The sequence below is a fragment of the Microchirus variegatus genome, assembly GCF_963457635.1.
Source record: "Microchirus variegatus genome assembly, chromosome: 4".
Classification (NCBI taxonomy): Eukaryota; Metazoa; Chordata; class Actinopteri; order Pleuronectiformes; family Soleidae; genus Microchirus; species Microchirus variegatus.
Window position 1 is genome coordinate 38,695,418 of NC_139805.1, and position 26,078 is coordinate 38,721,495.

Genomic DNA, 26,078 nt, shown 5'->3' on the forward strand with positions numbered 1-26,078 from the left:
GTCTCTGTGTGTGTGTGTCTGTCCTTATGCGTCTCTGTGTGTCCTTATGTGTGTGTGTGTGTGTCTCTGTGTGTCCTTATGTGTGTGTGTGTGTGTGTGGTTACATTTATAATTCAACATGTTTCACAATAAAGAAAAATCTTAATAATTTTATCATTTAAGAAAAAAAAAAAACAAAGAAACAAATTCAGTTATTTTTAATAATAACCTTATTATTGATCATTATAATAATTATAATGATTATATAATTATAATATATATAATTATTACAAAGGCTGAACTCTTATTTTGTAAATTCTTTAAAAGAATATTTTTCACTTTAAAAAAATCTCTCAGTAAAATCAGTTTGATGTCGACACGTTTGAGTCACTAATCAATCGATCGATTAGTGATCAATGAATCGTACCAACGTTCAGTCTTTTAAAAGAAAATAAATAAATAAATAAAATGAAATGTTGGCATTTTTTTCAGTCGTTTCTCAAATATATTGATTATTGATCATTGATCACGTCGATCATCGTGTTGATAATAATTGAACCTTCTCAAAAGACACTGATAATTAAAATGCATTAACTGTCCAATCAGAGAGCGGCAGACTTTAGACTTTAAAAACGCGACCGTTATCATCGTGGAAATGTTTCCCACTTTGACGTCGGTGAGTGACAGGAAGTTCACGTTGATGTCACACAAATTGTCCACCTGTTGAGTGGCGAGGAGGCGGGGCTTAGAACTCCACCTTGCAGGCGGGGAAAGTCTCGTCCTGCATGGCCACGGTGCTGTTGCTGCCCAGCACGGTGACGGACAGCGCCCCCTGCCTGTCGTGAGTCTCCTGGTACCACTCGTGCATCGCCAGCGAATCAAAGGTCGGGATCAGGGTCACCTGAGGTCACAGGAGAGGAGCAAACCAATCAGAGGACAGATGGTTAGACAGTCATGATTAGGGTTAGCCGATGAGCGTTGGTACGACCGAGTATTGGTTGACTTTGAATGCGAGCGAGGCAACGAGAACACGACGGGCCGAGGAAACAAGAACAACTGAAACCTGATCCAGAACCTGCTCAAATACGGGATTTACTTAAAAGCTGAAAAATGCTGCATCAGCTAGCAACGCTAGCACTGCTACTACTACTGGCTAACTTTGGCCGGTTAGCTCACAGCTCACAGCTGATTGTGTAAACAATGGTCTTGTTGTTGTTGTTGATCTGGTCCTAAATGTTCTTTATTTATTTCTAACTAACATTTATTTACGTTTATTTATTTACTCTTCTAAATTCTACTTCATAAAAAACGTTGACTTTGTTTCACAAAGTGAAAAACATTTGAAAAAGTACTGCGATAAGGTTCTGTTATATACTGTTATGATCGCTGTACCCAGTGACAGAGGTCACTCAGAGGTCACTGACCTGGACGTCAGGCCAGTTGCTTTTCCCGTCCAGCAGGGCGTCCAGGATGCTCCTCATTGACGCCTCCTTCACTGGCTCCTCCCCACTGATGATGTAATACGATGAGCGGATGCATCTGAAGAACTCGGCGTCCACGGTGGAGGAGGCGTGGCTTGACGGCAGGTAAGCCAGATCCAGATAGACTGCAGAACCCGTCACTTTGGACACTGCAATCAAAAAAGGTGAGATGTCTGTAACGGCCACTGGGTGGAGCTGTGAGTACACTGTGATGTAAAAGTACCATGAGTAAGTTCAGCCTCCATGGATTAAACACTGTTGTAGTAATCTGATTACAGTAATCTACTGTGTTGGGGGTGGGGCTACCTGAGGACTGAGGTGAGGACTGAGGTCTCGCTGTTCCAATTCTGGATCCACCAAGGGAACTCCGGGAAGACGGCTTGGTATCGAGGCTGGACGCCATCTTCAGTGAGCCAGAGGAACTGCTGGCCTTGTACTTTGCGTTATTGGCTGTGGCGCCTCCGGTGGACGCCTTCTTTTTGGCAGCAGAACTCTTCAGACTCTTGCTCAGTCCTTCAGCCTCAGCGTCTGCCATGCAGGATCCAGGCTGGGCCGGTAAAGGGGGCGGGTCCTTGACCGGGACAGGGGGCGGGTCCTTGACCGGGACAGGGGGAAGGTCCTTGACCGGGACAGGGGGAAGGTCCTTGACCGGGACAGGGGGCGGGTCATGTGAGGACAACAGAATCAGGCCACTGGACTCATCATCAGAGTCCACGTCAGTGACTGAAGGACAGTCCTCAGTTCCAGGAGGGACATCGGAATCTGTGGCCGACGGAAGAGAGTCGCTGATGGATGTGGGCGGAGTTTCTTGGCTGTAGGCTGAAGGGTATTGGCTGCTGTTCTGATCCTGAGTGTTGTTGTTTTCTGAGACGTCGGCTAAGTTTCCAGTAGAAGGTTCAGGGCTGACGAGCTGCTCATGGGTCTCTGGTCTCTGGTGCTGGAACTCACAAGGTGACACCAGACACAAATCCACATCGTGACAAACATTTGAGGAGAGTTCAGACGTCCTGTGGACATGCTCTTCAAATCCATTGAGAGGCGGAGTCAGGTCAGCAGCTTGTCCATTGGAGAAGACTCCGTCTCCAGCCAGAGACAGGGATTCGTCCACTTCTGTAGAGTGAGGCGAGCTGACCTCAGCAGGCATGGAGGTCATGGTGGGGGAAGAGTCTGGCATCAGGTCTTTGAAGAGGCTCGACACTTTGCCCTCCCTCAGGGAACTCAGGTCTGAGGTCCTACAAGAACCTCCCTGATTGTAGTCCTCAAAGCCCAGGCTGGACCCTCTGGCTCCGAGGCTGGTGTCCTGAGTGTCCTGAGTGTCCTCTTCCAGAGACTGATGGAAAGGGGTGTGTCCCGCACTATTCAGGGCTGAGTCTGCAGGAGAGACCAGCTCCACGGTTTTCTCTTCAACGTTTCCATAAACGTCAGCAGATTCCACCACTGGATGGTACGAAGTCGGATTGAGGTCAAAGTTAACGTTGAGGTCACTTTTTGGTGTTTTGGCAAGAGGTGAACGTGCAGCGGTGCTTTTGTGGTCCACGTCGACGCTGCGAAACATTTCAGGACTCTCCACAGTGGAGGTGTGGTTATCTGCCGTGACCCTTTGACCTTTGTTCCCGTGGTCGGTCACGCCCTCTTTACCGTTTAAGTCCGACTTACCTTTTGTCCCTTTGTTCAAAGTGTCTTTCTTCTGCAGAGTCCCAGTCTTTCCTGGTCCTTTCTTTAGTTCTGAGCCTGGTGTTGGTGCCAGACCTGAGGCCAGACCTGAGACCGGAGCCGAGACCGGACCCGAGACCGGACCCGAGGCCGGACCTGAGACTTTCTTCACTTCTTTAACAGCTGCTTTTGTGCTTTTCTTCTCCTCGGTCTTTCCGTCTTTCTTTGGTTCAGATTTAACGTCTTTCTTTGTCTTAGCGCTAACAGTTTCTCTCCTGACGACTTCCTTCTTTTTCTCCGTGATCTCTTCCTTCTTTGAGACTTTCTCTTCTTTCTTCTTCACTTCCCTTTTCTCGTCTTTCTTAGGAACAGGTTTCGTTGACTTTGGTTTACCATCGACATCCTTTAGTTTTGGCTTTTCTTCTCCATCCGTCTTGTCTTTAGCGGCGACGTTAGCTGCTGCCTTTGGCTTTAGCTTCAGCTCCTGTTTCTTCAGCTTGTCTTTGTTTAAGGCACTCGAGGGTCTGAGGTCCTTAGAACTGGTCTTAAGGCTTTCTCGACTCTCTGCTCGCTTTGGTTGTTTCTCGGTTTTGAGGATTTCTAGATCTTTCAGAGTCACTGATGAATGTTTGAGAAAATCTAGATGTTTGAGTTTTTCGAGTCCGTCCAGAATCTTGGCCTGAGGAGTGCACCCTGGGAAAAGGACTCTGACGATCTTCTCCTGAGGACTGGACGGATGCCAGACCAGCAGAGCACAGATGGACACCAGACACGGCAGTGGAAGAGTTGACCCTTTGACATTCGATCCATCGTTTGGCCAAATGTGCATCAAAGCTTCCAGGTCTTTACTCCCACTGATCGGGTTGAGAGTGTACAGCTCCAGACGGCCCACGCCCATCTTCTGAAACAAGATGACTGGTTCTAGAGTGAGTCCACTAACCCGGCAGAGAGGCTCAGGTTTGACTGCTAGTCTTTCCAAGTACTGAAGAGTCAGAGCCACTTGGTCACAGCTCCTCAGCTCGCTGAGATCTTCCTGAACACAGAGTCTGAGTCTGTCGGGAACGTTGAAGAAAACCACGCCGATCTCAGGAGAGATGAGGTTCTTCAGCCAGTCCTCTTCAGTGCCCGTCGTGGAATCTTCTTCCTGCTCGGCGACTTTTCTCTGCAGAAGACTGTTGAGTCCGGGCAGATTGTCCACGCCGATGTGAGTCAGGAGCACAGAGTCGATTCTGTCCAGGTGTCGAACCAGTTTCCAGAAGCAGGACCGAGGATCAGAGCCACCGTTGACCAGAACATTAAAACCGTTGACAGCAAAGAAGGCGGAGTCTCCTTTCCCTCCAGGGAAGATGTAGCAACAGGGACGAGAGAGTTTCAGGAAGCCCACGGTGCTCGGTGGTTCCAGGAGGTCAAAGGGCGACTCGGGCTCCAGCGACTCAGACAGATACTCTGTGAACTCCTGTAGACCCTCCATCTGTGGGAGGACGGGAGGAGGGTTGACCTGCAGGGTTAGCAGGTCCTGAACCTCAGGGGTCTCCAAACCAGAGCTCCTCCACAGACCACGGTCTGGACAGCTGAGGGTCAGGCTGGCCTTCACCGAGGAGTGGGCGGAGCTCAGCGACTCTGTCACCTGGCAACAGACGCAACACATGCATGAGCTACATCAAATTCAGCCCCGTCAGAAACACAACAGCTGAGTGGTTCCTACCTCCTCATCAGCCAGGATGTTGACCAGGTCTCTGGGAGAGAAGCAGCCTTTCTGTAGCACCACGTCACCGCTCTGCTCCACACACTGACCAACCAGCAGCAAGAGCTTGTGATGGGAGGAGTCACAGAGCAGCCGGCGCACCTGAGCACACAGGAAGTGAGAGACAGGAAGTGAGAGACAGGAAGTGAGAGACAGGAAGTGACAGACAGGAAGTGAGACACATGTTCTGCTTTATTTAGATCTAAAATGTACTTTTGAATAAACGTTGTAAATTTTTGACGTCTGTTCTCACCTCAGCACAAACAAAATCCCGAACTGGATTCACAAGGACCTGAGTGTCCAGGACGTCGCCACGGTGACGCAGAGTCTTCTGACCTACAGGTGGCAACAAAGAGCCAATCACAGGACAGCGTTTGTTACTGTTACTTCAGTGTGTACACAGACTGTGTGAACTGTTGTGTTACTTCAGTGTGTACACAGAGTGTGTAAACTGTTGTGTTACTTTAGTGTGTACACAGAGTGTGTAAACTGTTGTGTTACTTCAGTGTGTACACAGAGTGTGTAAACTGTTGTGTTACTGTTACTTCAGTATGTACACAGAGTGTGTGAACTGTTGTGTTACTTCAGTGTGTACACAGAGTGTGTAAACTGTTGTGTTACTTTAGTATGTACACAGAGTGTGTAAACTGTTGTGTTACTTCAGTGTGTACACAGAGTGTGTAAACTGTTGTGTTACTGTTACTTCAGTATGTACACAGAGTGTGTGAACTGTTGTGTTACTTCAGTGTGTACACAGAGTGTGTAAACTGTTGTGTTACTTTAGTGTGTACACAGAGTGTGTAAACTGTTGTGTTACTTCAGTGTGTACACAGAGTGTGTAAACTGTTGTGTTACTGTTACTTCAGTATGTACACAGAGTGTGTGAACTGTTGTGTTACTTCAGTGTGTACACAGAGTGTGTGAACTGTTGTGTTACTTCAGTATGTACACAGAGTGTGTAAACTGTTGTGTTACTTCAGTGTGTACACAGAGTGTGTAAACTGTTGTGTTACTGTTACTTCAGTATGTACACAGAGTGTGTGAACTGTTGTGTTACTTCAGTGTGTACACAGAGTGTGTAAACTGTTGTGTTACTGTTACTTCAGTATGTACACAGAGTGTGTGAACTGTTGTGTTACTTCAGTGTGTACACAGAGTGTGTAAACTGTTGTGTTACTTTAGTGTGTACACAGAGTGTGTAAACTGTTGTGTTACTTCAGTGTGTACACAGAGTGTGTAAACTGTTGTGTTACTGTTACTTCAGTATGTACACAGAGTGTGTGAACTGTTGTGTTACTTCAGTGTGTACACAGAGTGTGTGAACTGTTGTGTTACTTCAGTGTGTACACAGAGTGTGTAAACTGTTGTGTTACTTTAGTGTGTACACAGAGTGTGTAAACTGTTGTGTTACTGTTACTTCAGTATGTACCACAGAGTGTGTGAACTGTTGTGTTACTTCAGTGTGTACACAGAGTGTGTAAACTGTTGTGTTACTTTAGTGTGTACACAGAGTGTGTAAACTGTTGTGTTACTGTTACTTCAGTGTGTACACAGAGTGTGTAAACTGTTGTGTTACTTCAGTGTGTACACACAGTGTGTAAACTGTTGTGTTACTGTTACTTCAGTGTGTACACAGAGTGTGTAAACTGTTGTGTTATTGTTACTTCAGTGTGTACACAGAGTGTGTAAACTGTTGTGTTACTTCAGTGTGTACACACAGTGTGTGAACTGTTGTGTTACTTCAGTGTGTACACAGAGTGTGTGAACTGTTGTGTTACTTCAGTGTGTACACAGAGTGTGTGAACTGTTGTGTTACTTTAGTGTGTACACAGAGTGTGTAAACTGTTGTGTTACTTTAGTGTGTACACAGAGTGTGTAAACTGTTGTGTTACTGTTACTTCAGTGTGTACACAGAGTGTGTAAACTGTTGTGTTACTTTAGTGTGTACACAGAGTGTGTAAACTGTTGTGTTACTGTTACTTCAGTGTGTACACAGAGTGTGTAAACTGTTGTGTTACTTTAGTGTGTACACACAGTGTGTAAACTGTTGTGTTACTGTTACTTCAGTGTGTACACAGAGTGTGTAAACTGTTGTGTTATTGTTACTTCAGTGTGTACACAGAGTGTGTAAACTGTTGTGTTACTTCAGTGTGTACACACAGTGTGTGAACTGTTGTGTTACTTCAGTGTGTACACAGAGTGTGTGAACTGTTGTGTTACTTCAGTGTGTACACAGAGTGTGTGAACTGTTGTGTTACTTTAGTGTGTACACAGAGTGTGTAAACTGTTGTGTTACTTTAGTGTGTACACAGAGTGTGTAAACTGTTGTGTTACTGTTACTTCAGTGTGTACACAGAGTGTGTAAACTGTTGTGTTACTTTAGTGTGTACACAGAGTGTGTAAACTGTTGTGTTACTGTTACTTCAGTGTGTACACAGAGTGTGTAAACTGTTGTGTTATTGTTACTTCAGTGTGTACACAGAGTGTGTAAACTGTTGTGTTACTTCAGTGTGTACACACAGTGTGTGAACTGTTGTGTTACTTCAGTGTGTACACAGAGTGTGTAAACTGTTGTGTTACTTCAGTGTGTACACACAGTGTGTGAACTGTTGTGTTACTTCAGTGTGTACACAGAGTGTGTAAACTGTTGTGTTACTTCAGTGTGTACACAGAGTGTGTAAACTGTTGTGTTACTTCAGTGTGTACACAGAGTGTGTAAACTGTTGTGTTACTTCAGTGTGTACAGTGTGTGAACTGTTGTGTTACTTCAGTGTGTACACAGAGTGTGTAAACTGTTGTGTTAATTCAGTGTGTACAGAGTGTGTGAACTGTTGTGTTACTTCAGTGTGTACAGAGTGTGTGAACTGTTGTGTTACTTCAGTGTGTACACAGAGTGTGTGAACTGTTGTGTTACTTCAGTGTGTACACAGAGTGTGTGAACTGTTGTGTTACTTCAGTGTGTACAGAGTGTGTGAACTGTTGTGTTACTTCAGTGTGTACACAGAGTGTGTGAACTGTTGTGTTACTTCAGTGTGTACACAGAGTGTGTGAACTGTTGTGTTACTTCAGTGTGTACACAGAGTGTGTAAACTGTTGTGTTACTTCAGTGTGTGAACTGTTGTGATACTTCAGTGTGTACACAGAGTGTGTAAACTGTTGTGTTACTTCAGTGTGTACACAGTGTGTTACTTCAGTGTGTACACAGATTGTGTGAACTGTTGTGTTACTTCAGTGTGTACACAGATTGTGTGAACTGTTGTGTTACTTCAGTGTGTACACAGAGTGTGTGAACTGTTGTGTTACTTCAGTGTGTACACAGAGTGTGTAAACTGTTGTGTTACTTCAGTGTGTACACAGAGTGTGTAAACTGTTGTGTTACTTCAGTGTGTACACAGAGTGTGTGAACTGTTGTGTTACTTCAGTGTGTACACAGAGTGTGTAAACTGTTGTGTTACTTCAGTGTGTACACAGAGTGTGTAAACTGTTGTGTTACTTCAGTGTGTACACAGAGTGTGTGAACTGTTGTGTTAACAGTTTCTGTGTGTGTGTGTGTGTGTGTGTGTGTGTGTGTGTGTGTGTGTGTGTGTGTGTGTGCAGGCTGTTCAGTAGAGTCTCAGCTGACTGTGACGCACACACACACACACACTCACACTCACACACACTCACCTGGTTCGTCCTCAGACAGAAAAGCTGAATGTCGTGACACAAACAGTTTGAGCTGCTGATCCAGAACTGAGACGTCCAGGTCCACTGACCAACACCTGACACCTGAGAGGACAGAGGACATGAGGAGAGGACATGAGGACAGACAAGGAGACAGAGGACAGACAGAGAGAGACAGACGGGGACAGAGAGAGAGAGACTTGGTCACTTCCGGTCAGTGTTGTCCACATGAAGCCGACACTGACTTTCAAAAATAAAAGTCTCTTGAGAAGAAACGTTTGAAAATATTTAAAAAATGATTGAAGTGTAAAAAAAAAACCGCGATGTTTCTCGATCTTTTTTATTATTATTATCACAGAGAAAAGAGTTTGTTCGAGTTTTTCACATCAGAAAAATAAAGTTACAGAAGAGGAAACACGTGACAACATGTGAACCAGAAGTGTGATCAATAATGACGTGACTTCACAAAGAGGAAGTACCGACCGAGCCCACCGGAAGTGACTTACACGCAACTTTAACAAGTTTAACGGTTTATAACGGAGTTTACCGGAGTCTGCGCGAGCCACGGACACGAGGTCTTACAGCCCGCGGCGGAACCTGTGGAGCTCGCGCCGGCCGGAAACGTGTCTCCACACGGCTCGAGACTCGACAACAGCAGCGACGTCAGCTGCTGCTCACGGGTTTTATTGTGAAAGGCCCGTGGACTTCCCGCCGCTCCGGTCCCCGGTAAACCGGTAAACTTCCCGGGACTAACCTGAGTCTATGTCCCGCAGCAGTCGCTCCAGCAGCCCGGGGCTCCGCAGCGCTCCCACCACGACCAGCACCGAGTACCGGGCTCCGGAACCGGGACCGCTCCGCTCCGCCATCATGGCCTGGACTGTCCTTTCATGACGTCATCACGGCGCTCACTCGGACCCCGCCTTGCTCCGAACAGATGCACGTGACCAGAGACGTCCAATGAGAGAGGAGCAGTGAGCACCGTGACCAATCAGAGGCGAGCGGTGCGTTCAGGGTGCGCAGGAAAAAAAGTTTATTTTAGAAAACAAATGATAAAATAAAAAAAAGTTAAACTGTTTTCAGAAAAAATTGTTGTTTTTTTCATATCATGTTTATTTGATTTAATGCTTTGATGATTATTCACTTACATTCAAGTCACACTTTATTTAGCTGACGATAATGTCACGTTAGCCGGCTCTAAAGTTCCCATGATTCAACGCGCACCTGAACGCAACAGCTCGTCAACATGGCGGCTGCACGCGCAGGAAGATGTGCGTTCTTCGTGGAGAAAAAGAAGCGTTTTTGTAAAATGATCGTGAAAAAAGGAAATAGTTTCTGTGGAGAACACGCTAACATGGTGAGGACACGCGTGACGTCACCTTTAATTCAGCCTCAGCAACCAATCACAGAGTGTGTGTGTGTGTGTGTGTGTGTGTGTGTGTGTGTGTGTGTTTTCAGGAGAAGGACAACAGCAGGAGGATCATCTGTCCACTGGACCCTAAACAGTCAGTCACTCATTAATCACAGATCTATAACTAATCGATCACAGATCTATAATCGATCACAGATCAATGACGTCAGTGTGTCCTCCTTCAGCACAGTGAGTGAAGACAAACTGGACAAACACCTGAAGAAATGTAACTCCAGAGACAAAGACAAACCTGTGAGTCAATGTCTTCACATCAACTCTAAAGGTCAAAGGTCAAACCTCAGCTCACATGTCCTCTATGTCTCTGTCCATGTCCTCTATGTCTCTGTCCTCTATGTCTCTGTCCATGTCCTCTATGTCTCTGTCCATGTCCTCTATGTCTCTGTCCTCTATGTCTCTGTCCATGTCCTCTATGTCTCTGTCCATGTCCTCTTTGTCTCTGTCCATGTCCTCTATGTCTCTGTCCATGTCCTCTGTCTCTGTCCATGTCCTTTATGTCTCTGTCCATGTCCTCTATGTCTCTGTCCTCTTTGTCTCTGTCCATGTCCTCTATGTCTCTGTCCATGTCCTCTATGTCCTCTATGTCTCTGTCCATGTCCTCTATGTCTCTGTCCATGTCCTTTATGTCTCTGTCCTCTATGTCTCTGTCCATGTCCTCTGTCTCTGTCCTCTATGTCTCTGTCCATGTCCTCTATGTCTCTGTCCTCTATGTCTCTGTCCTCTATGTCTCTGTCCATGTCCTTTATGTCTCTATCCATGTCCTCTATGTCTCTGTCCTCTATGTCTCTGTCCATGTCCTCTGTCTCTGTCTCTGTCCATGTCCTCTATGTCTCTGTCCTCTATGTCTCTGTCCATGTCCTCTATGTCTCTGTCCTCTATGTCTCTGTCCATGTCGTCTCTGTCCATGTCCTCCAGGTTTATTATGTAAAGGACATCAACGCTGGATCAGCTGATGGAGACCAACCTCAGCAGCAGGTGATGCTAACTGTGCTAACGATGCCAATCGTGTTACTGATGCTAACTGTGCTAACGATGCTTACTGTGTTACTGATGCTAACTGTGCTAATGATGCTGTGTTACTGATGCTAACTGTGCTAATGATGCCAATTGTGTTACTGATGCTAACTGTGCTAACAATGTTTACTGTGTTACTGATGCTAACTGTGCTAATGATGCTGTGTTACTGATGCTAACTGTGCAGGTGAGCCTGTGTGAGCGCAGCAGGACAGAACTCCAGTCTCTGTTGGACAAACTGAAGAAAGCCATCGCAGGTAAGCAGCTGCTCCTCCTCCTCCTCCTCCTCGTTCTCCTCGTCCTCCTCGTCCTCCTCCTCGTTCTCCTCGTCCTCCTCCTCGTTCTCCTCGTCCTCCTCGTCCTCCTCCTCGTTCTCCTCGTCCTCCTCCTCGTTCTCCTCGTCCTCCTCGTCCTCCTCCTCGTTCTCCTCGTCCTCCTCCTCGTTCTCCTCGTCCTCCTACTCGTTCTCCTCCTCCAGGAGAACAGCTGTAGCTAACAGGTGTTGACTGTTGCTGTGGTTACAGGTTTGCAGTGTGAGGTGGAGGAGAACGTTCTGTTCCACCCTGTTCTCCAGGAAGAACTGAGGAACCCAAAGAACGGAGGCTCCGCCCACAAACACCTGGTGCAGCAGGTACAGTGGACTCACCTGAGATCACTGACCTTCAGACTGACCTTCACTGACCTTCAGACCGACCTTCAGACTGACCTTCACTGACCTTCAGACCGACCTTCAGACTGACCTTCAGACTGACCTTCACTGACCTTCAGACCTTCAGACTGACCTTCAGAACATCTGACTGTGAGCTGTGTTCAGTCGTCCATCTTAGGTCACCTGGAGGATCTGGATCTGCTGCGAGGACGACGCTGTTTTGTGGAGTTTGGAGCCGGTCGAGGGAAACTGTCTCACTGGATCCATGAAGCCCTGAAGACCTGTGGAGACCTGCAGCTGCTGCTGGTGGAGCGCTGCAGCACCCGCTTCAAGGTACACAAACCTTAGACTCCTGACCGTCCAGACTTCAGTCCAGACCTTAGAGACCTGGAGTCCAGACCTCTGACACCCTGAGTCCAGACCTCAGAAAACCCTGAGTCCAGACCTCAGAAACCCTGAGTCCAGACCTCAGAAACCCTGAGTCCAGACCTCAGAAAACCCTGAGTCCAGACCTCAGAAACCCTGAGTCCAGACCTCAGAAACCCTGAGTCCAGACCTCAGAAACCATCATCTTTATTCAGAAATGTTCTCTGGTCTCTGCTGCAGGTGGACGGCAAACATCAGGATGCTGGAGCTGAGTTTGAGAGGCTGCAGGTGGACATCAAAGATCTGGATCTAAGTAAGACTCAAAGATCTGGATCTTAGTAAGAATCAAAGATCTGGATCTTAGTAAGAATCAAAGATCTGGATCTAAGTGAGACTCAAAGATCTAAGTAAGACTCAAAGATCTAAGTAAGACTCAAAGATCTGGATCTAAGTAAGACTCAAAGATCTAAGTAAGACTCAAAGATCTGGATCTAAGTAAGACTCAAAGATCTAAGAGAGACTCAAAGATCTGGATCTGACCTGACTCTGATCAAACCTCTGTTTCCAGGTAAAGTTCCTCTGCTCACAAACAAGAAGCTTCCATTGGTCGGAGTTGGGAAACATCTGTGTGGAGCAGCAACAGGTGAGAAGAGTCCACTTCAGTCTAAGACCAGATCTTTGTTTTAGTCCTGAGTTTATTTGCATGGTCGCTAACGCTAACGTTGTGTGATCAGATCTGGCTCTGAGATGTTTGATGGAAACATCAGGACCCAGAGAAGAAACTGAACCGTCTCCAAAACGGATCAAAACCTCAGACTCGGCTGCTGCTCCTGGTCCACATGCAGATTCTACTGATCCAGGACTCGCTGCAGACCCGGGTCCTGTCTGTGGTTCTGTTCTGGGCCTGGTGGTGGCGCTGTGCTGTCATCATCGCTGTGAGTGGCGTCACTACGTGGGTCAGAGGTTCTTCCAGGAACGAGGACTTGGACCAGAAGAGTTCTCAGCCTTCTGTCGGATGTCCAGCTGGGCCACATGTGGACTCAGGTCCACCAACCAGGACGAGGGACATGAAGCAGCTGAGGACATGGACACTGTCCCCGGGTGAGCATGACCTCAACACTGTTGACCTCTGACCTGTGAGTGGGCGGAGCTAACGGTGACCGTGTCCTCGCAGGTTCCTGTCGTCGTGTGAGCGAGAAAACGTCGGACGACTTTGTAAACGACTCATCGACGGCGGGAGAATCCACTTCCTGTCGGACAAAGGGTTCAACGGCAGTTTGAGGCGATACGTCGACGCCCACATCACGCTGGAGAACGTGTTACTGACAGCCACGCCCCGCCCCCAACTCTAACCCCGCCCCGTCATTCTAACTCCGCCCCTGACAGCCACGCCCCGCCCTGTCACTCTAACCCCGCCCCAATTATCAAACTCCTCCCTATATCACCATGAGCACATTCAATCATTGAACCCCCGTCACTCTAAACCCGCCCCACCACCACTCTAACCCCGCCCCCATCACTCTAACCCCGCCCCCGTCACTCATGTGGAATGAAAACAATGATTTTAACAAGTTTGATGTAAATGTATTTCTATTAAAACATTTTCAGTTTCCTTTCTCAGTGTGTGGTGATGTCACAGAGGTCACAGAGGTCACAGAGGTCAGAGTGATGTCAGAGAGGTCATCAAGGTCACAGAGAGGTCACAGAGGGGTCAGAGTGATGTCACAGAGGTCACAATGGGGTCAGAGTGATGTCACAGAGGTCAAAGTGGGGTCACAGAGAGGTCACAGTGATGTCATCGGGGTCATAGTGATGTCACAAAGGTCACACAGAGGTCACAGTGGGGTCATGGAGATGTCACAGAGGTCACAGTGATGTCACAGAGAGGTCACAGTGATGTCATCGGGGTCATAGTGATGTCACAAAGGTCACACAGAGGTCAGAGTGATGTCATGGAGGTCACAGTGATGTCACAGAGGTCAACGTGGGGTCACAGAGGTCACAGTGATGTCATCTGGGTCATAGTGATGTCACAAAGGTCACAATGGGGTCACAGAGAGGTCACAGTGGGGTCACAGAGGTCACAGTGATGTCACAGAGGTCACAGTGATGTCACAGTGGGGTCACAGAGAGGTCAGAGTGATGTCAGAGAGGTCATCAAGGTCACAGAGAGTTCACAGAGGGGTCAGAGTGATGTCATCGAGGTCACAGTGATGTCACAGAGGTCACAGTGATGTCACAGAGGTCAACGTGGGGTCACAGAGGTCACAGTGATGTCATGGGGTCATAGTGATGTCACAAAGGTCACAATGGGGTCACAGTGGGGTCACAGAGGTCACAGTGATGTCACAGAGGTCACAGTGATGTCACAGAGGTCACAAAGAGGTCACAGTGATGTCACAGTGGGGTCACAGTGATGTCACAGAGGTCACAAAGAGGTCAAGGTGATGTCACAGTGGGGTCACAGAGGTCACAGTGATGTCACACAGAGGTCAACGTGGGGTCACAGAGAGGTCACAGTGATATCATCGGGGTCATAGTGATGTCACAAAGGTCACACAGAGGTCAGAGTGATGTCATGGAGGTCACAATGGGGTCAGAGTTGAGTCTTTAGGTTCTCATCTTTAACAGCTGCAGAATCATCTGAAACACTGAGAACAGAAACATTTGTTATTGATCAGATATTTTAAACTCGTCTTATTGGTCGATCAGTTTTTTTTAAAGAGCAGGTTCTACTGTATGTGTGATGTCATCAGACCGCTGGCGTCTGATTGGTCAGAGCGCCGTCACAGGAAGAGACACCAGGATCAAAGTGAACAATGTCAGGTTAGCTTGTCTGTTAGCCTTTGAAGGGGGCGTGTCCTACCAACAGTCGAGGGCGGTGTTTGTTCTCTTCCTCGACTCTTGGATGTACATCTTCATGAACTCTCGTCCAAACATCTCGACGTCTTCGTCCTCCTCCGTCTTCAGGGTTAGCGTTAGCGTCACGTCCAGACTCAGAGGGTTGTCCCGGAAGTTGACGAACCTGCTCAGAGACGAAGATCAGAGACACTCGAGGACACGTGAAGACGCTCGAGGACACGTGAAGACGCTCGAGGACACGTGAAGACAGACCACGTGCTGTGGACACACTGACCTGAGGTTGGACATGTCCTCCATCACAGCTGGGATGTCTCTCAGTCGGTTACTGCTGACGACCAAAGTGGACAAACTGGACATCCTGCTGATGTTCTCTGGAAGGTTCTCCAGATGGTTCCTCTGCAGCCACAGAGAGTGAAGCTTCTCCATCCTACACACACACACACAGGATTAAAGGACTAAAGGGTTCTTTCACACCTACAGTTCGATTGCTTTGGTCTGCACAGTCATGCTAGCATGTTAGCATGTATCAAACAGACGTGGCTACGGTTTACTTTCACACAAACTATAGCATCTGGTCCCATTTGGTTTGGTTGCTTTCACACCAGAGGAACCGGACCAAAGTTGGCCAAATACTGGACCGGTTGATTTGGTTCATTCACACCAACGTAAACAAACCAAAACAAACCAAAGACCTGAGACTCAAAACCTGTCCATGCATCTGCAGCAGGTTGGACTGTAAGTCCTCTACACACACACACACACACACACCTGTGGATGTCCTCAGGTAACCTCTGAACACAGTTCCCGCTCAGGTCGAACCACTCCAGGTCTGTCAGACCGAGGACACAGTCCGGTACAGAACTGAAGTGATTCATGGACAGATCCAGGTGCTGCAGCTTCTTCAGGTTTCTCAACTACAGGAACCAGAACAGACCCAAGATCAGCTGGAGTACGACCGAGGTGGGTTAGGGTTAACCCTAGTTCAGGTTTTGGTTGGTACCTGGTCTGGCAGCTGCTCCAGGTCCCGGTTCACGGCCAGCTCCAGTGTCTGAAGATTCTCACACCGACTCAGCTCTTCAGGAACAAAGTGGACTCTGTTGTAGTTCAGCAGCAGCTCCCTGAGCCGGGTCAGCTTCCCTGAGACCAGAACCAGAAAACTCAACATCCAGAGACCTGAGGCTGGACTGTCCTGTCATTGCAGGGTAGTCACAACCACACTGAGACCAAGACCAGAATCTACCCTAGACCAAGACTTTTAAGGACTCTATGACACCTGCTTTAGGACAACGGACCAAATGTAGCACATGTGCTAACAAGAGCAAGGCAGGACTTAGTTCTGTAGTGGACTTGACTTGATCCTGGTACAAGTCTGGCCTTGGTCTCGTTGTAACTGACCAATCTGTTTGGGGATCTCTGTGAGTCCGTTACGAGACAGATCCAGGACCAGAAGGTTCTGGAAGCTGGAGATGAAGTCAGGGATCTTCAGTAGACCAGTGCGGTGGATCTGCCACTCCTGGATCTGAGTCAACTGGACAAGGCAGTCTGGCAAAGTCTGTCAAATCCACAATAATAAAAACCACATCAGATACCGTGATCTGGGACCCAGACCAGGTCCATGTGTCCTTACCTTCCACTCCTCCTGTTCAATACGGAGGACAAGTCGTCCGTCTTCAGTCCTCAGCTTCTCTTTCAGTTTAGTCAGAGACGTCCGGTCCTCCCACGCCTGGACATCCAGTCTGGACCAGGACACGAGGACATGAGGACACGGGGACACAAGGACACAGGGACACAAGGACATGAGGACACAAGGAAACAAGGACATGAGGACACAAGGACACAGGGACACAAGGACATGAGGACACAAGGAAACAAGGACATGAGGACACAGGGACTTGAGGACACAAGGACATGAGGACACAAGGACATGAGGACACGACATGAGGACACGAGGATATGAGGACACAGGGACATGAGGACATAGGGACATGAGGACACGAGGATATGAGGACACGGGGACATGAGGACACAGGGACATGAGGATATGAGGACACGGGGACATGAGGACACAAGGACATGAGGATATGAGGACACAGGGACACGGGGACATGAGGACACAGGGACACGAGGATATGAGGACACGGGGACACAGGGACACAAGGACATGAGGACACAGGGACATGAGGATATGAGGACACAGGGACACGGGGACATGAGGACACAGGGACACAAGGACATGAGGACATGAGGATATAAGGACATGAGGACACAGGGACATGAGGATACAGGGACATGAGGATACAAGGACATGAGGATACAAGGACATGAGGACACAAGGACATGAGTACACAGGGACACGAGGACACAAGGACATGAAGACACGACATGAGGACACAAGGATATGAGGACACAGGGACACAAGGACATGAGGACACACGAGGACACGACACAAGGACACGAAGACACAGTGACATGAGGACACAACATGAGGACATAAGGACACAGGGACATGAGGACACAACATGAGGACATAAGGACACATGGACGAGGACAGATGGACACGAGGACACAATAAAAGGACAGGGACACGAGGACACGGACATGAGGACGAGGACAGATGGACACGAGGACACAATAAAAGGACGAGGACACAGGGACATGAGGACAAAGGGACACAAGGACAGATGGACACAAGGACAAGGATACAGAGACACGAGGACATAGGGACAGATGGACACAGGGACACAAGAAAAGGACGAGGACACAGGGACACGAGGACGCATGGATACAGGGACACATGGATACAGGGACACGTAGCTGAGCGCCCCCTGCTGCTGAGACACTGACCTGTCCTTCCTCTTCCTCCTCCTTAGCTCCTCCTCTGGCTCCTCCCTGCTCCTCCTGATCCTACTCTCCCACAGAGCTTTAACAGAGCTGACCACGCCCACCATGATGATGTCACAGTCTTGTCTTCTCTCTGAACATCCTGAAGTTAAGTGTTGGATTATTTTATATAAATACTTTTATATAAAAGATATTTTATTTCCTAAAAAACATTTTAGAATTTAACAAGAAAATCGAATAAAACTGATTTAAGCAGAAAAATCAGAACAGTGTGGATTTAAGTCACGAATACTTTGAAACAGGAAAAAAAAACTAACACAACTCGTAAAAAACACTGCACTAGTTAGTACTACAGTACTAACTAGTTAGTACTACAGTACTAACTAGTGCAGTACTATATGTAGACTATTGTAATGTGTCAATTCTCACCTGATAGGCAGCAGTAGCAGTGAGAGTAGCAGCAGTACTCTGATAGTACCAACAAGAGTACAAACACAGTACTAAGAGTACTACAGTAGTACTAACAGAGTACTATGAGTACTACAGTAGTACTCACAGTACTAACAACAGTTGTCCTCCATTGTGCGTCTCAGCTGAAATCTGACCTCAAACTGACTGTGATAATTTTAGCCTTCAGGTCACATGACGTATGTGTGTGTGTGTGTGTGTGTGCGTGAGTTAGCCATGTTAGCGTCATCTAGAGGACACAGGATGGAAGGTGTTGGATCAGGTCCAGTCTCCGTGTTTTATCTCACACTCGAAGACATTTAAATAAATAGAATACGTTTGATTTTTACATTTATTCATCATTTTATCCCAAACACAGAAAACCCAAACTTTAAATTCTTAGTCATGTAACAGACACTCAAAGTCCAGAAGAAACATCTCAACAGTGAGGAGGAGGAAGTCCAGGAGAAACATCTCAACAGTGAGGAGGAAGTCCAGGATAAACATCTCAACAGTGAGGAGGAGGAAGTCCAGGAGAAACATCTCAACAGTCAGGAGGAAGTCCAGGAGAAACATCTCAACAGTCAAGAGGAGGAAGTCCAGGAGAAACATCTCAACAGTGAGGAGGAGGAAGTCCAGGAGAAACATCTCAACAGTGAGGAGGAAGTCCAGGAGAAACATCTCAACAGTGAGGAGGAGGAAGTCCAGGAGAAACATCTCAACAGTGAGGAGGAAGTCCAGGAGAAACATCTCAACAGTGAGGAGGAAGTCCAGGAGAAACATCTCAACAGTGAGGAGGAGGAAGTCCAGGAGAAACATCTCAACAGTGAAGAGGAGGAAGTCCAGAAGAAGAGTTAAAAAGACCAACAACACACCAATGGGACCCCCCCCCCCCCCATGTTGAGGATTGTATTGGTGCCATTCAGAACTACTGATCAATACTTATCAGTTTCAGTATTGATCAATATTGATGGTTTGAAATCCCTGGCGTTAGCAGCAGCAGTAGAATCGTTAAAAACATCAAACATGATGAGAAAATGCTAACAATGCTAGCAGTTAGCATATCTTTTAGCTTGTCCTTAATGTCTGCGTGTCCTTCAGAGACAGCACCTCAGTGACTGCTCGTCATGGACAAACATGATTGACATGCAGACTTTAGCCCCGCCCCCAATGTGACAGTGAAAGGTTGTGTGTGTGTGTGTGTGGGGGGGGGGGGGGGGGGGGGGGGGTCATAGTGTGTGTGTGTGGGTCTTCATCAAGGCCACTGCAGAATGTTTATTTCAGGTCCAGAACCATGCGGCCCGGGTTCTGCAGGTACTGGCTCCACAGGTTGGAGAAGCGACACATGGTGGCGCCGTCGATGATGCGATGATCTGCCGACCAGCTGACATTCATGATGTGGGCGGGGACCACCTGACCACCAGAGTCAAACCGAGGCAGAACCTGAACACAGACACAAAGTCCACATAAATCCACAGAGCGGCGGCGTCCATGTCCTCACTTTAGGACTGGGTTAGACTGGTTTGGACTGGTTTGGACTGGTTTGGACTCACCTGGATCTTCCCCAGAGCTCCAATAGCGACCTCTGGTGGCAGAATCACCGGTTTAGCGTACGTGCCGCCGATCTGAGGGAAGCACAAAAACAACAGGGTTATTGATTTGTGGGAGGAGCTACATGAGCAGCTGTGTCTGTGTGGACTCACTGAGCCAATGTTGGACAGCGTGAAGGTTCCTCCACTCAGATCACTGGTTCCCAGTTGACCTTTGAACCCCAGAACCTGCAGGCGGTTCAACTCCAGCGCGATGTCCAAAACACTGAGCTGCTGCACGTTCTTCAGGTTTGGAACCAGCAAACCCTGACTGGTGTCCATCGCCACGCCGATGTTATGAGACGCCTGAGGAACAAGAAACACTGTCATCGCTACGGCAACAGGAAACAGATGACCTGGACCAGAGGTCATCTGTTTCCTGGTCAGGTCCCTGACCAGAGGACCTGACCTGGACTACAGGACCTGACCTGGACCAGAGGACCTGACCTGGACCAGAGGACCAGACCTGGACCAGAGGACCTGACCTGGACTACAGGACCTGACCTGGACCAGAGGACCTGACCTGGACCAGAGGACCAGACCTGGACCAGACGTGAACCAGAGGACCAGACGTGGACCAGAGGACCTGACCTGGACCAGAGAACCAGACCTGGACCAGAGGACCAGACCTGGACCAGAGGACCAGACCTGGACCAGAGGACCTGACCTGGACCAGAGGACCAGACGTGGACCAGAGGACCTGACCTGGACCAGAGGACCTGACCTGGACCAGAGGACCTGACCTGGACCAGAGGACCAGACGTGGACCAGAGGACCTGACCTGGACCAGAGGACCTGACCTGGACCAGAGGACCTGACGTGGACCAGAGGACCTGACGTGGACCAGAGGACCAGACCTGGACCAGAGGACCTGACCTGGACCAGAGGACCTGACGTGGACCAGAGGACCAGACCTGGACGAGCTTGTTACCTTGTAGGTGATGTTCTGACAGCCTTCGTCCATTGAAGCATTCAGGATTGGGAAGTGAAGCAGACCGAGGGACACAGCCTGAGCCAATGAGAGCGCAGCGTCAACAACATGAACCAATGACTTCAGGTGTGTGCGCGTACAGGTGTGCGTACAGGTGTGCGTACAGTACAGGTGTGTGTACAGGTGTGTGCACAGGTGTGTTGAGGTGTGTACAGGCGTGTGCACAGGTGCGTGCACAGGTGTGTGTACAGGTGTGTGCACAAGTGTACCTTAATAAAGAAGGGCATGTAGCTGAGTTTAAAGCCTCTTCGTTCAGCCTCAGGCTTCAGTTCTCGTCTCAGCGTCACCAGACGACTCAGATCCACTTCATCACAATAACCAAAGTGAGGGATCTTCAGTGCAGCCGTCATGGTCTTTACCATCGCTCTGTGGAAACCTGAGGAGACATGATGGTCACTGTGATGGTCACTGTGATGGTCACTGTGATGGTCACTGTGATGGTCACCATGATGGTCACTGTGATGGTCACTGTGATGGTCACTGTGATGGTCACTGTGATGGTCACCATGGTGATCATCATGGTGACCATGATGATCACTGTGATGATGGTGTTTACGCTGCACTGCTCTAACTGCTGTAGAAAGTGGGCGTGTCTAACATAAACACAGTCAGACAGAAGCAACAGATAAGGAGCTGTGACCTCTGACCTGTCAGGGGCTCAGTGATGTCCTTCCCTGTGAAGACAGCTCTGGTGGTGGTGGTGGTGGGCGGGGCTTTGATGGCCGCTGTAGTGCTCTCCACCCTGGCAGCAGCAGAAACCTGAACCGGACCTGGAGTGTGAATCTCGTGGACTGGAGTTGGAGGCAAGATGGCGCCCGTCTGTTTGGCCAGGAAGTTCAGGATGTCCTCCTTCAGAATACGTCCGTCTTTACCCGAGCCCACGACCTCGCTGAGTTTGATCTGTGGACAAACAGAGGACAAACAGGACGTAAGACCAGAGGACAAACAGGACGTAAGACCAGAGGACAAACAGAGGACAAACAGGACGTAAAGACCAGAGGACAAACTGGACGTAAGACCAGAGGACAAACAGGATGTAAAGACCAGAGGACAAACAGGACGTAAAGACCAGAGGACAAACAGGACGTAAGACCAGAGGACAAAGAGGACAAAGAGGACATAAAGACCAGAGGACAAACAGGACGTAAGACCAGAGGACAAAGAGGACATAAAGACCAGAGGACAAAGAGGACAAAGAGGACATAAAGACGTAGACACACTCACGTTGTTCTCCATGGCGAGGCGTCTTACGGCGGGCGTGGCCTGGGTCTTGTGACCTTTGATCTCTTGGTGGGTGTGTTCTTCTCGGGCCATGGCGGGCGTCTCCACCACGTCCTCCTCCTGAATGACCTCTGACCCACGACAGTGACGCAGTCAGATCAGACCAACCGGGTTTGAACAAAAACCAGGACTGGGTCAACTCACCAGAACTGGACTCGGTCTCGATGTCCACCAGCGCTTTCCCCACGAGCGCCGTGGCGTCAACGTCGTAGTAAAGTCTCTTGATGACGCCGTCGTAGCGACTGGTGATGGTGACGGAGGCTTTGTCGCTCTGGACCTCACAGATGCTGTCGAACTGAGACACTCGGTCGCCCTCCTTCACGTACCTGACGTCAACAACAACAACAACAACAACAACAACAACAACAACAACAACAACACTGTGATGACTGGGCAACACCAGCAGGCTTCTGTGTCAGAGGTCACACGGGGGTCACACGGGGGTCAACACCTACCACTCCTTCACCGTCCCCTCCATGATTCCTTCACCGATGTCGGACAGTTTGAACTGGACGACTGGTCCTCGACTCACTGAGGACGACAGACTCTTATCAGTTATCGGACACTGAGCGGGAGAACCAAGAAGGTTGAGGGTTCGATTCCCAACTCCCGCCCTGTCTCAGGACTCTGACTCACCCACAGCGGTGTGCAGCGTCCTGCGTTGCAGTGTCTGTAGACATGTGTTGTTGTTGGAGAGCAGCAGCAGCAGGGGGCGCTCTGACCTGAAGCCCTGAGGCCGGAAGCATCGGCGGCGGTACTGCTGAGTCAGCTGACGGACAGGGAGAGTCATGTGATGCTAAGTTACTGTTAGCTTGAGTAAGTGTTCACATTGATATAGAGCATGAACATGGGTTAGCGTGTTAGCTCTGTTGACAGAGCATGGACATCAGTTAGCATGTTAGCTCTGTTGACAGAGCATGAACATCAGTTAGCATGTTAGCTCTGTTGACTTAGCATGTTAGCTCTGTTGACAGAGCATGAACATCGGTTAGCATGTTAGCTCTGTTGACTTAGCATGTTAGCTCTGTTGACAGAGCATGAACATCGGTTAGCATGTTAGCTCTGTTAATTCAATAAAATTATTTATATACATATATATATTACATATAATATAATATAATATAATATATATATATATATATATATTATATTAGGGGTGGGAATCTTTTGGCACCTCAAGATTCGATTACGATTCAGAGGTCAACGATTCGATTCTAAACCGATTATCGATGCATCTCGATGCAACAATTTTTTACTTTAATACTTTGCTACTCATTTAAAAGTAAGATAAATCAACATAAATATAAAGTGGTAGATCCCCCTCATCTGCCTCATCTTATTTCTGTGTACGCCCCTGTTCTCTAAGCGGTCTCTTCATATCTAAAGCAGACTGGATAATTTCTCTAGATAAAAACAATGATGGAGTTCAGTCACGATGAAGGTGATCTGAGTGAAACATGGTCTTCATCTTTGTGTAGAAGACGCTTTAACGCTGTCATTAAGGGAATAACAGATGTCTTTAGTTAACTGTTCAAAGAGAGACAATGTTCTCTGTGTCAAGTCAATGTGAAGACAGTTCAGAATCTGCTCCGTCTGCAGACAACTTTAGCTTTAGCCACTTTAGCTTTAGAGACTTTCCAGCGTTTAATAGTTGCTGTTCCACCGTGTTGTAGCTGTGTTTCCACCACTGAATTATCGATGCATCCCAGGCGAAGTAATTAAATTTTTTTAAATTCCGATTATTAACTTATCGATTCAGAATCTTTCTAGAGAGAATCGCGATGCATCGAAGAATCTATTATTTTTCCCACCCCTAATATATATATATATTATTAAAACAGTGAGTTAACTTAGTAAAACGGTGAGTTAATTTAGTAAATCAGTCAGTTAACTTAGTAAAATAGTAAAACTGTGAGTTACCCTAGTAAAACTGTGAGTTAACCTAGTAGAACCGAGTTAACCTAGTAAAACCGAGTTAACCTAGTAAAACCGAGTTAACCTAGTAAAACCGAGTTAACCTAGTAAAACAGTGAGTCAACTTAGTAAAACAGTGAATCAACTAAGTAAAACAGTGTTAACCTAGTAAAACAGTGAGTTAACTTAGTAAAACAGTGAGTTAACTTAGTAAAACAGTGAGTAAACCCAGTAAAACTGTGAGTTAACTTAGTAAAACAGTGAGTTAACTTAGTAAAACAGTGAGTCAACTTAGTAAAACAGTGAATCAACTAAGTAAAACAGTGTTAACCTAGTAAAACAGTGAGTTAACTTAGTAAAACAGTGAGTTAACCTAGTAAAACAGTGAGTTAACTTAGTAAAACAGTGAGCGAACCTAGTAAAACTGTGAGTTAACTTAGTAAAACAGTGAGTTAACCTAGTAAAACAGTGAGTTAACTTAGTAAAACAATGAGTTAACTTAGTAAAACAGTGTTAACCTAGTAAAACAGTGAGTTAACTTAGTAAAACAGTGAGTTAACCTAGTAAAACAGTGAGTTAACTTAGTAAAACAATGAGTTAACTTAGTAAAACAGTGAGTTAACCTAGTAAAACTGTGAGTTAACTTAGTAAAACAGTGAGTTAACTTAGTAAAACAGTGAGTTAACTTAGTAAAACAGTGAGCGAACCGAGTAAAACTGTGAGTTAACTTAGTAAAACAGTGAGTCAACAGTAAAACAGTGTTAACCTAGTAAAACAGTGAGTTAACTTAGTAAAACCGTGATTTAACCTAGTAAAACCGTGAGTTAACTTAGTAAAACAGTGAGTTAACCTAGTAAAACAGTGAGTTAACTTAGTAAAACAGTGTTAACCTAGTAAAACAGTGTTAACCTAGTAAAACAGTGAGTTAACTTAGTAAAACAGTGTTAACCTAGTAAAACAGTGAGTTAACATAGTAAAACAGTGAGTTAACTTAGTAAAACAGTGAGTTAACTTAGTAAAACAGTGAGTTAACTTAGTAAAACAGTGTTTACTTAGTAAAACAGTGAGTTAACTTAGTAAAACTGTGAGTTAACTTAGTAAAACAGTGTTTACTTAGTAAAACAGTGTTAACTTAGTAAAACTGTGAGTTAACCTAGTAAAACAGTGAGTTAACCTAGTAAAACAGTGTTTACTTAGTAAGACAGTGTTAACTTAGTAAAACAGTGTTTACTTAGTAAAACAGTGAGTTAACTTAGTAAAACAGTGAGTTAACTTAGTAAAACAGTGAGTTAACTGTGTAACGATGTGACCTTGAATTGTTGACGTTAACGCGGGTTCAGACCGGATTAAACCGGATTAAACCAGTTCACATAAATCACTGTTTCCTCCTAAATGTATTTATTTGTTTCCTGTTCGCATCAGAGTTAGCCTGCTAGCATCAGTTAGCTTTTAGCCTAGCCGGGCGACGATCGTATGAATCAAACCGTTTGAACGCTTTACAGATGTGTTCATTCAGCGCGATTATTGTTAGTGTTAGTGTTAGTGTTGTTGTTGTGGTTGTGGTTGTTATTGTTGTTGTTGTTGTTGCTGTTGTTGTTGTTTTCTCACCAAACGCCTGAATGCAGTGAACGAGCCTCTGGTCACCGCCGCCATCTTTCCTCTCTGTTACACGTCACAGCTGCACGCCCCTGTCAGCAGCCAATCAGCGCAGAGCATCTTCTTCTGCGTGTGTGTGCGCGGTGGACTTCAGCCAAGGCTGACACCTGGTGGTCAGCGGAGGAACAACAGCGAGTGCATTTGTTTTGTCTAAACTTTAAACAACAAACACTTTTTTATTAATCAGTTGAATTTGACTTCGTTAACTCAAACCGTTTAACTAGGTTTTAACTTAGGTTCATCATGGTTACTTTGAAGGTTTAAATAAGCTCAAACTCAGGTTTTAATGAGTTTAAATTTGGTTTAACTTTGGTTTTGGGTGAGGTTTTGGTTCAAGTCAGGTTTAAGTGTGGTTTAAGTCAAGTTTAAGTCAGGTTTAAGTTAGGTTTAAGTCAGGTTTAAGTGTGGTTTAAGTGTGGTTTAAGTCAGGTTTAAGTGTGGTTTAAGTCAAGTTTAAGTGTGGTTTAAGTCAAGTTTAAGTGTGGTTTAAGTCAGGTTTAAGTGTGGTTTAAGTCAGGTTTA

General features: G+C 46.9%; 4 protein-coding genes across 5 annotated transcripts; 1 reads left to right on the forward strand and 3 right to left on the reverse strand.

The window, feature by feature from the left end:
- Nucleotides 1-53: 53 nt before the first annotated feature.
- On the reverse strand, nucleotides 54-9,402 carry map1sa (microtubule-associated protein 1Sa). Its single transcript, XM_083887967.1, has 7 exons — nucleotides 9,275-9,402; nucleotides 8,524-8,625; nucleotides 5,111-5,193; nucleotides 4,819-4,959; nucleotides 1,767-4,740; nucleotides 1,404-1,609; nucleotides 54-880 (listed from the first exon to the last, which is right to left on the reverse strand). Exons 1-7 carry the CDS (start codon nucleotides 9,387-9,389, stop codon nucleotides 725-727), a joined length of 3,777 nt encoding a protein of 1,258 aa, XP_083744093.1. The 5' UTR covers nucleotides 9,390-9,402; the 3' UTR covers nucleotides 54-724.
- A 360-nt stretch (nucleotides 9,403-9,762) lies between these two features.
- Nucleotides 9,763-13,585, forward strand: trmt13 (tRNA methyltransferase 13 homolog). Its single transcript, XM_083887862.1, has 11 exons — nucleotides 9,763-9,874; nucleotides 9,976-10,022; nucleotides 10,114-10,180; nucleotides 10,862-10,921; nucleotides 11,148-11,217; nucleotides 11,485-11,591; nucleotides 11,775-11,942; nucleotides 12,216-12,288; nucleotides 12,544-12,618; nucleotides 12,710-13,076; nucleotides 13,150-13,585. Exons 1-11 carry the CDS (start codon nucleotides 9,764-9,766, stop codon nucleotides 13,325-13,327), a joined length of 1,323 nt encoding a protein of 440 aa, XP_083743988.1. The 5' UTR covers nucleotide 9,763; the 3' UTR covers nucleotides 13,328-13,585.
- Nucleotides 13,586-13,598: 13 nt separating this feature from the next.
- Nucleotides 13,599-18,280, reverse strand: lrrc39 (leucine rich repeat containing 39). The gene is made up of 9 exons (XM_083887863.1): nucleotides 18,108-18,280; nucleotides 17,682-17,820; nucleotides 16,465-16,573; nucleotides 16,233-16,389; nucleotides 15,838-15,974; nucleotides 15,606-15,751; nucleotides 15,112-15,264; nucleotides 14,842-15,000; nucleotides 13,599-14,626 (listed from the first exon to the last, which is right to left on the reverse strand). The coding sequence occupies exons 2-9, from the start codon at nucleotides 17,783-17,785 to the stop codon at nucleotides 14,572-14,574; spliced, it is 1,020 nt and encodes a 339-aa protein (XP_083743989.1). The 5' UTR covers nucleotides 17,786-17,820; nucleotides 18,108-18,280; the 3' UTR covers nucleotides 13,599-14,571.
- Nucleotides 18,281-18,499: 219 nt separating this feature from the next.
- Nucleotides 18,500-25,589, reverse strand: dbt (dihydrolipoamide branched chain transacylase E2). Of its 2 annotated transcripts, XM_083887645.1 has the most exons (11): nucleotides 25,509-25,589; nucleotides 22,623-22,755; nucleotides 22,442-22,517; nucleotides 22,131-22,312; nucleotides 21,930-22,057; nucleotides 21,353-21,605; nucleotides 20,915-21,081; nucleotides 20,646-20,723; nucleotides 19,829-20,020; nucleotides 19,679-19,750; nucleotides 18,500-19,568 (listed from the first exon to the last, which is right to left on the reverse strand). In XM_083887645.1, exons 1-11 carry the CDS (start codon nucleotides 25,551-25,553, stop codon nucleotides 19,401-19,403), a joined length of 1,494 nt encoding a protein of 497 aa, XP_083743771.1. In that variant the 5' UTR covers nucleotides 25,554-25,589; the 3' UTR covers nucleotides 18,500-19,400. The 2 variants fall into 2 exon arrangements, with proteins under 2 accessions (XP_083743771.1, XP_083743770.1); XM_083887644.1 differs by lacking the exons at nucleotides 18,500-19,568; nucleotides 19,679-19,750 and having other exon boundaries at nucleotides 19,902-20,723.
- Nucleotides 25,590-26,078: the final 489 nt, after the last annotated feature.

Bases quoted from the DNA above. Each gene is read 5' to 3' on its own strand.
- map1sa (XM_083887967.1), bottom strand. From the start codon at position 9,389: ATGATGGCGGAGCGGAGCGGTCCCGGTTCCGGAGCCCGGTACTCGGTG. The intron at 8,626-9,274 runs GTTAGTCCCGGG...CTGTCCTCTCAG, and splicing joins GCTGCGGGACATAGACTCAG to GTGTCAGGTGTTGGTCAGTG. The intron at 5,194-8,523 runs GTGAGTGTGTGT...TGCCACCTGTAG, and splicing joins TCTGTCTGAGGACGAACCAG to GTCAGAAGACTCTGCGTCAC.
- trmt13 (XM_083887862.1), top strand. From the start codon at position 9,764: ATGGCGGCTGCACGCGCAGGAAGATGTGCGTTCTTCGTGGAGAAAAAG. The intron at 11,943-12,215 runs GTACACAAACCT...TCTCTGCTGCAG, and splicing joins GCTGCAGCACCCGCTTCAAG to GTGGACGGCAAACATCAGGA. The intron at 12,289-12,543 runs GTAAGACTCAAA...CTCTGTTTCCAG, and splicing joins CATCAAAGATCTGGATCTAA to GTAAAGTTCCTCTGCTCACA.
- lrrc39 (XM_083887863.1), bottom strand. From the start codon at position 17,785: ATGGTGGGCGTGGTCAGCTCTGTTAAAGCTCTGTGGGAGAGTAGGATC. The intron at 16,574-17,681 runs GTCAGTGTCTCA...GTCCTGGTCCAG, and splicing joins AGGAGGAAGAGGAAGGACAG to ACTGGATGTCCAGGCGTGGG. The intron at 15,265-15,605 runs GTGTGTGTGTGT...GTGTGTGTGTAG, and splicing joins TTACCTGAGGACATCCACAG to GATGGAGAAGCTTCACTCTC.
- dbt (XM_083887644.1), bottom strand. From the start codon at position 25,553: ATGGCGGCGGTGACCAGAGGCTCGTTCACTGCATTCAGGCGTTTG. The intron at 22,313-22,441 runs GTAGGTGTTGAC...TGTTGACGTCAG, and splicing joins GAGGGGACGGTGAAGGAGTG to GTACGTGAAGGAGGGCGACC. The intron at 20,724-20,914 runs GTACACTTGTGC...TCATTGGCTCAG, and splicing joins ACATGCCCTTCTTTATTAAG to GCTGTGTCCCTCGGTCTGCT.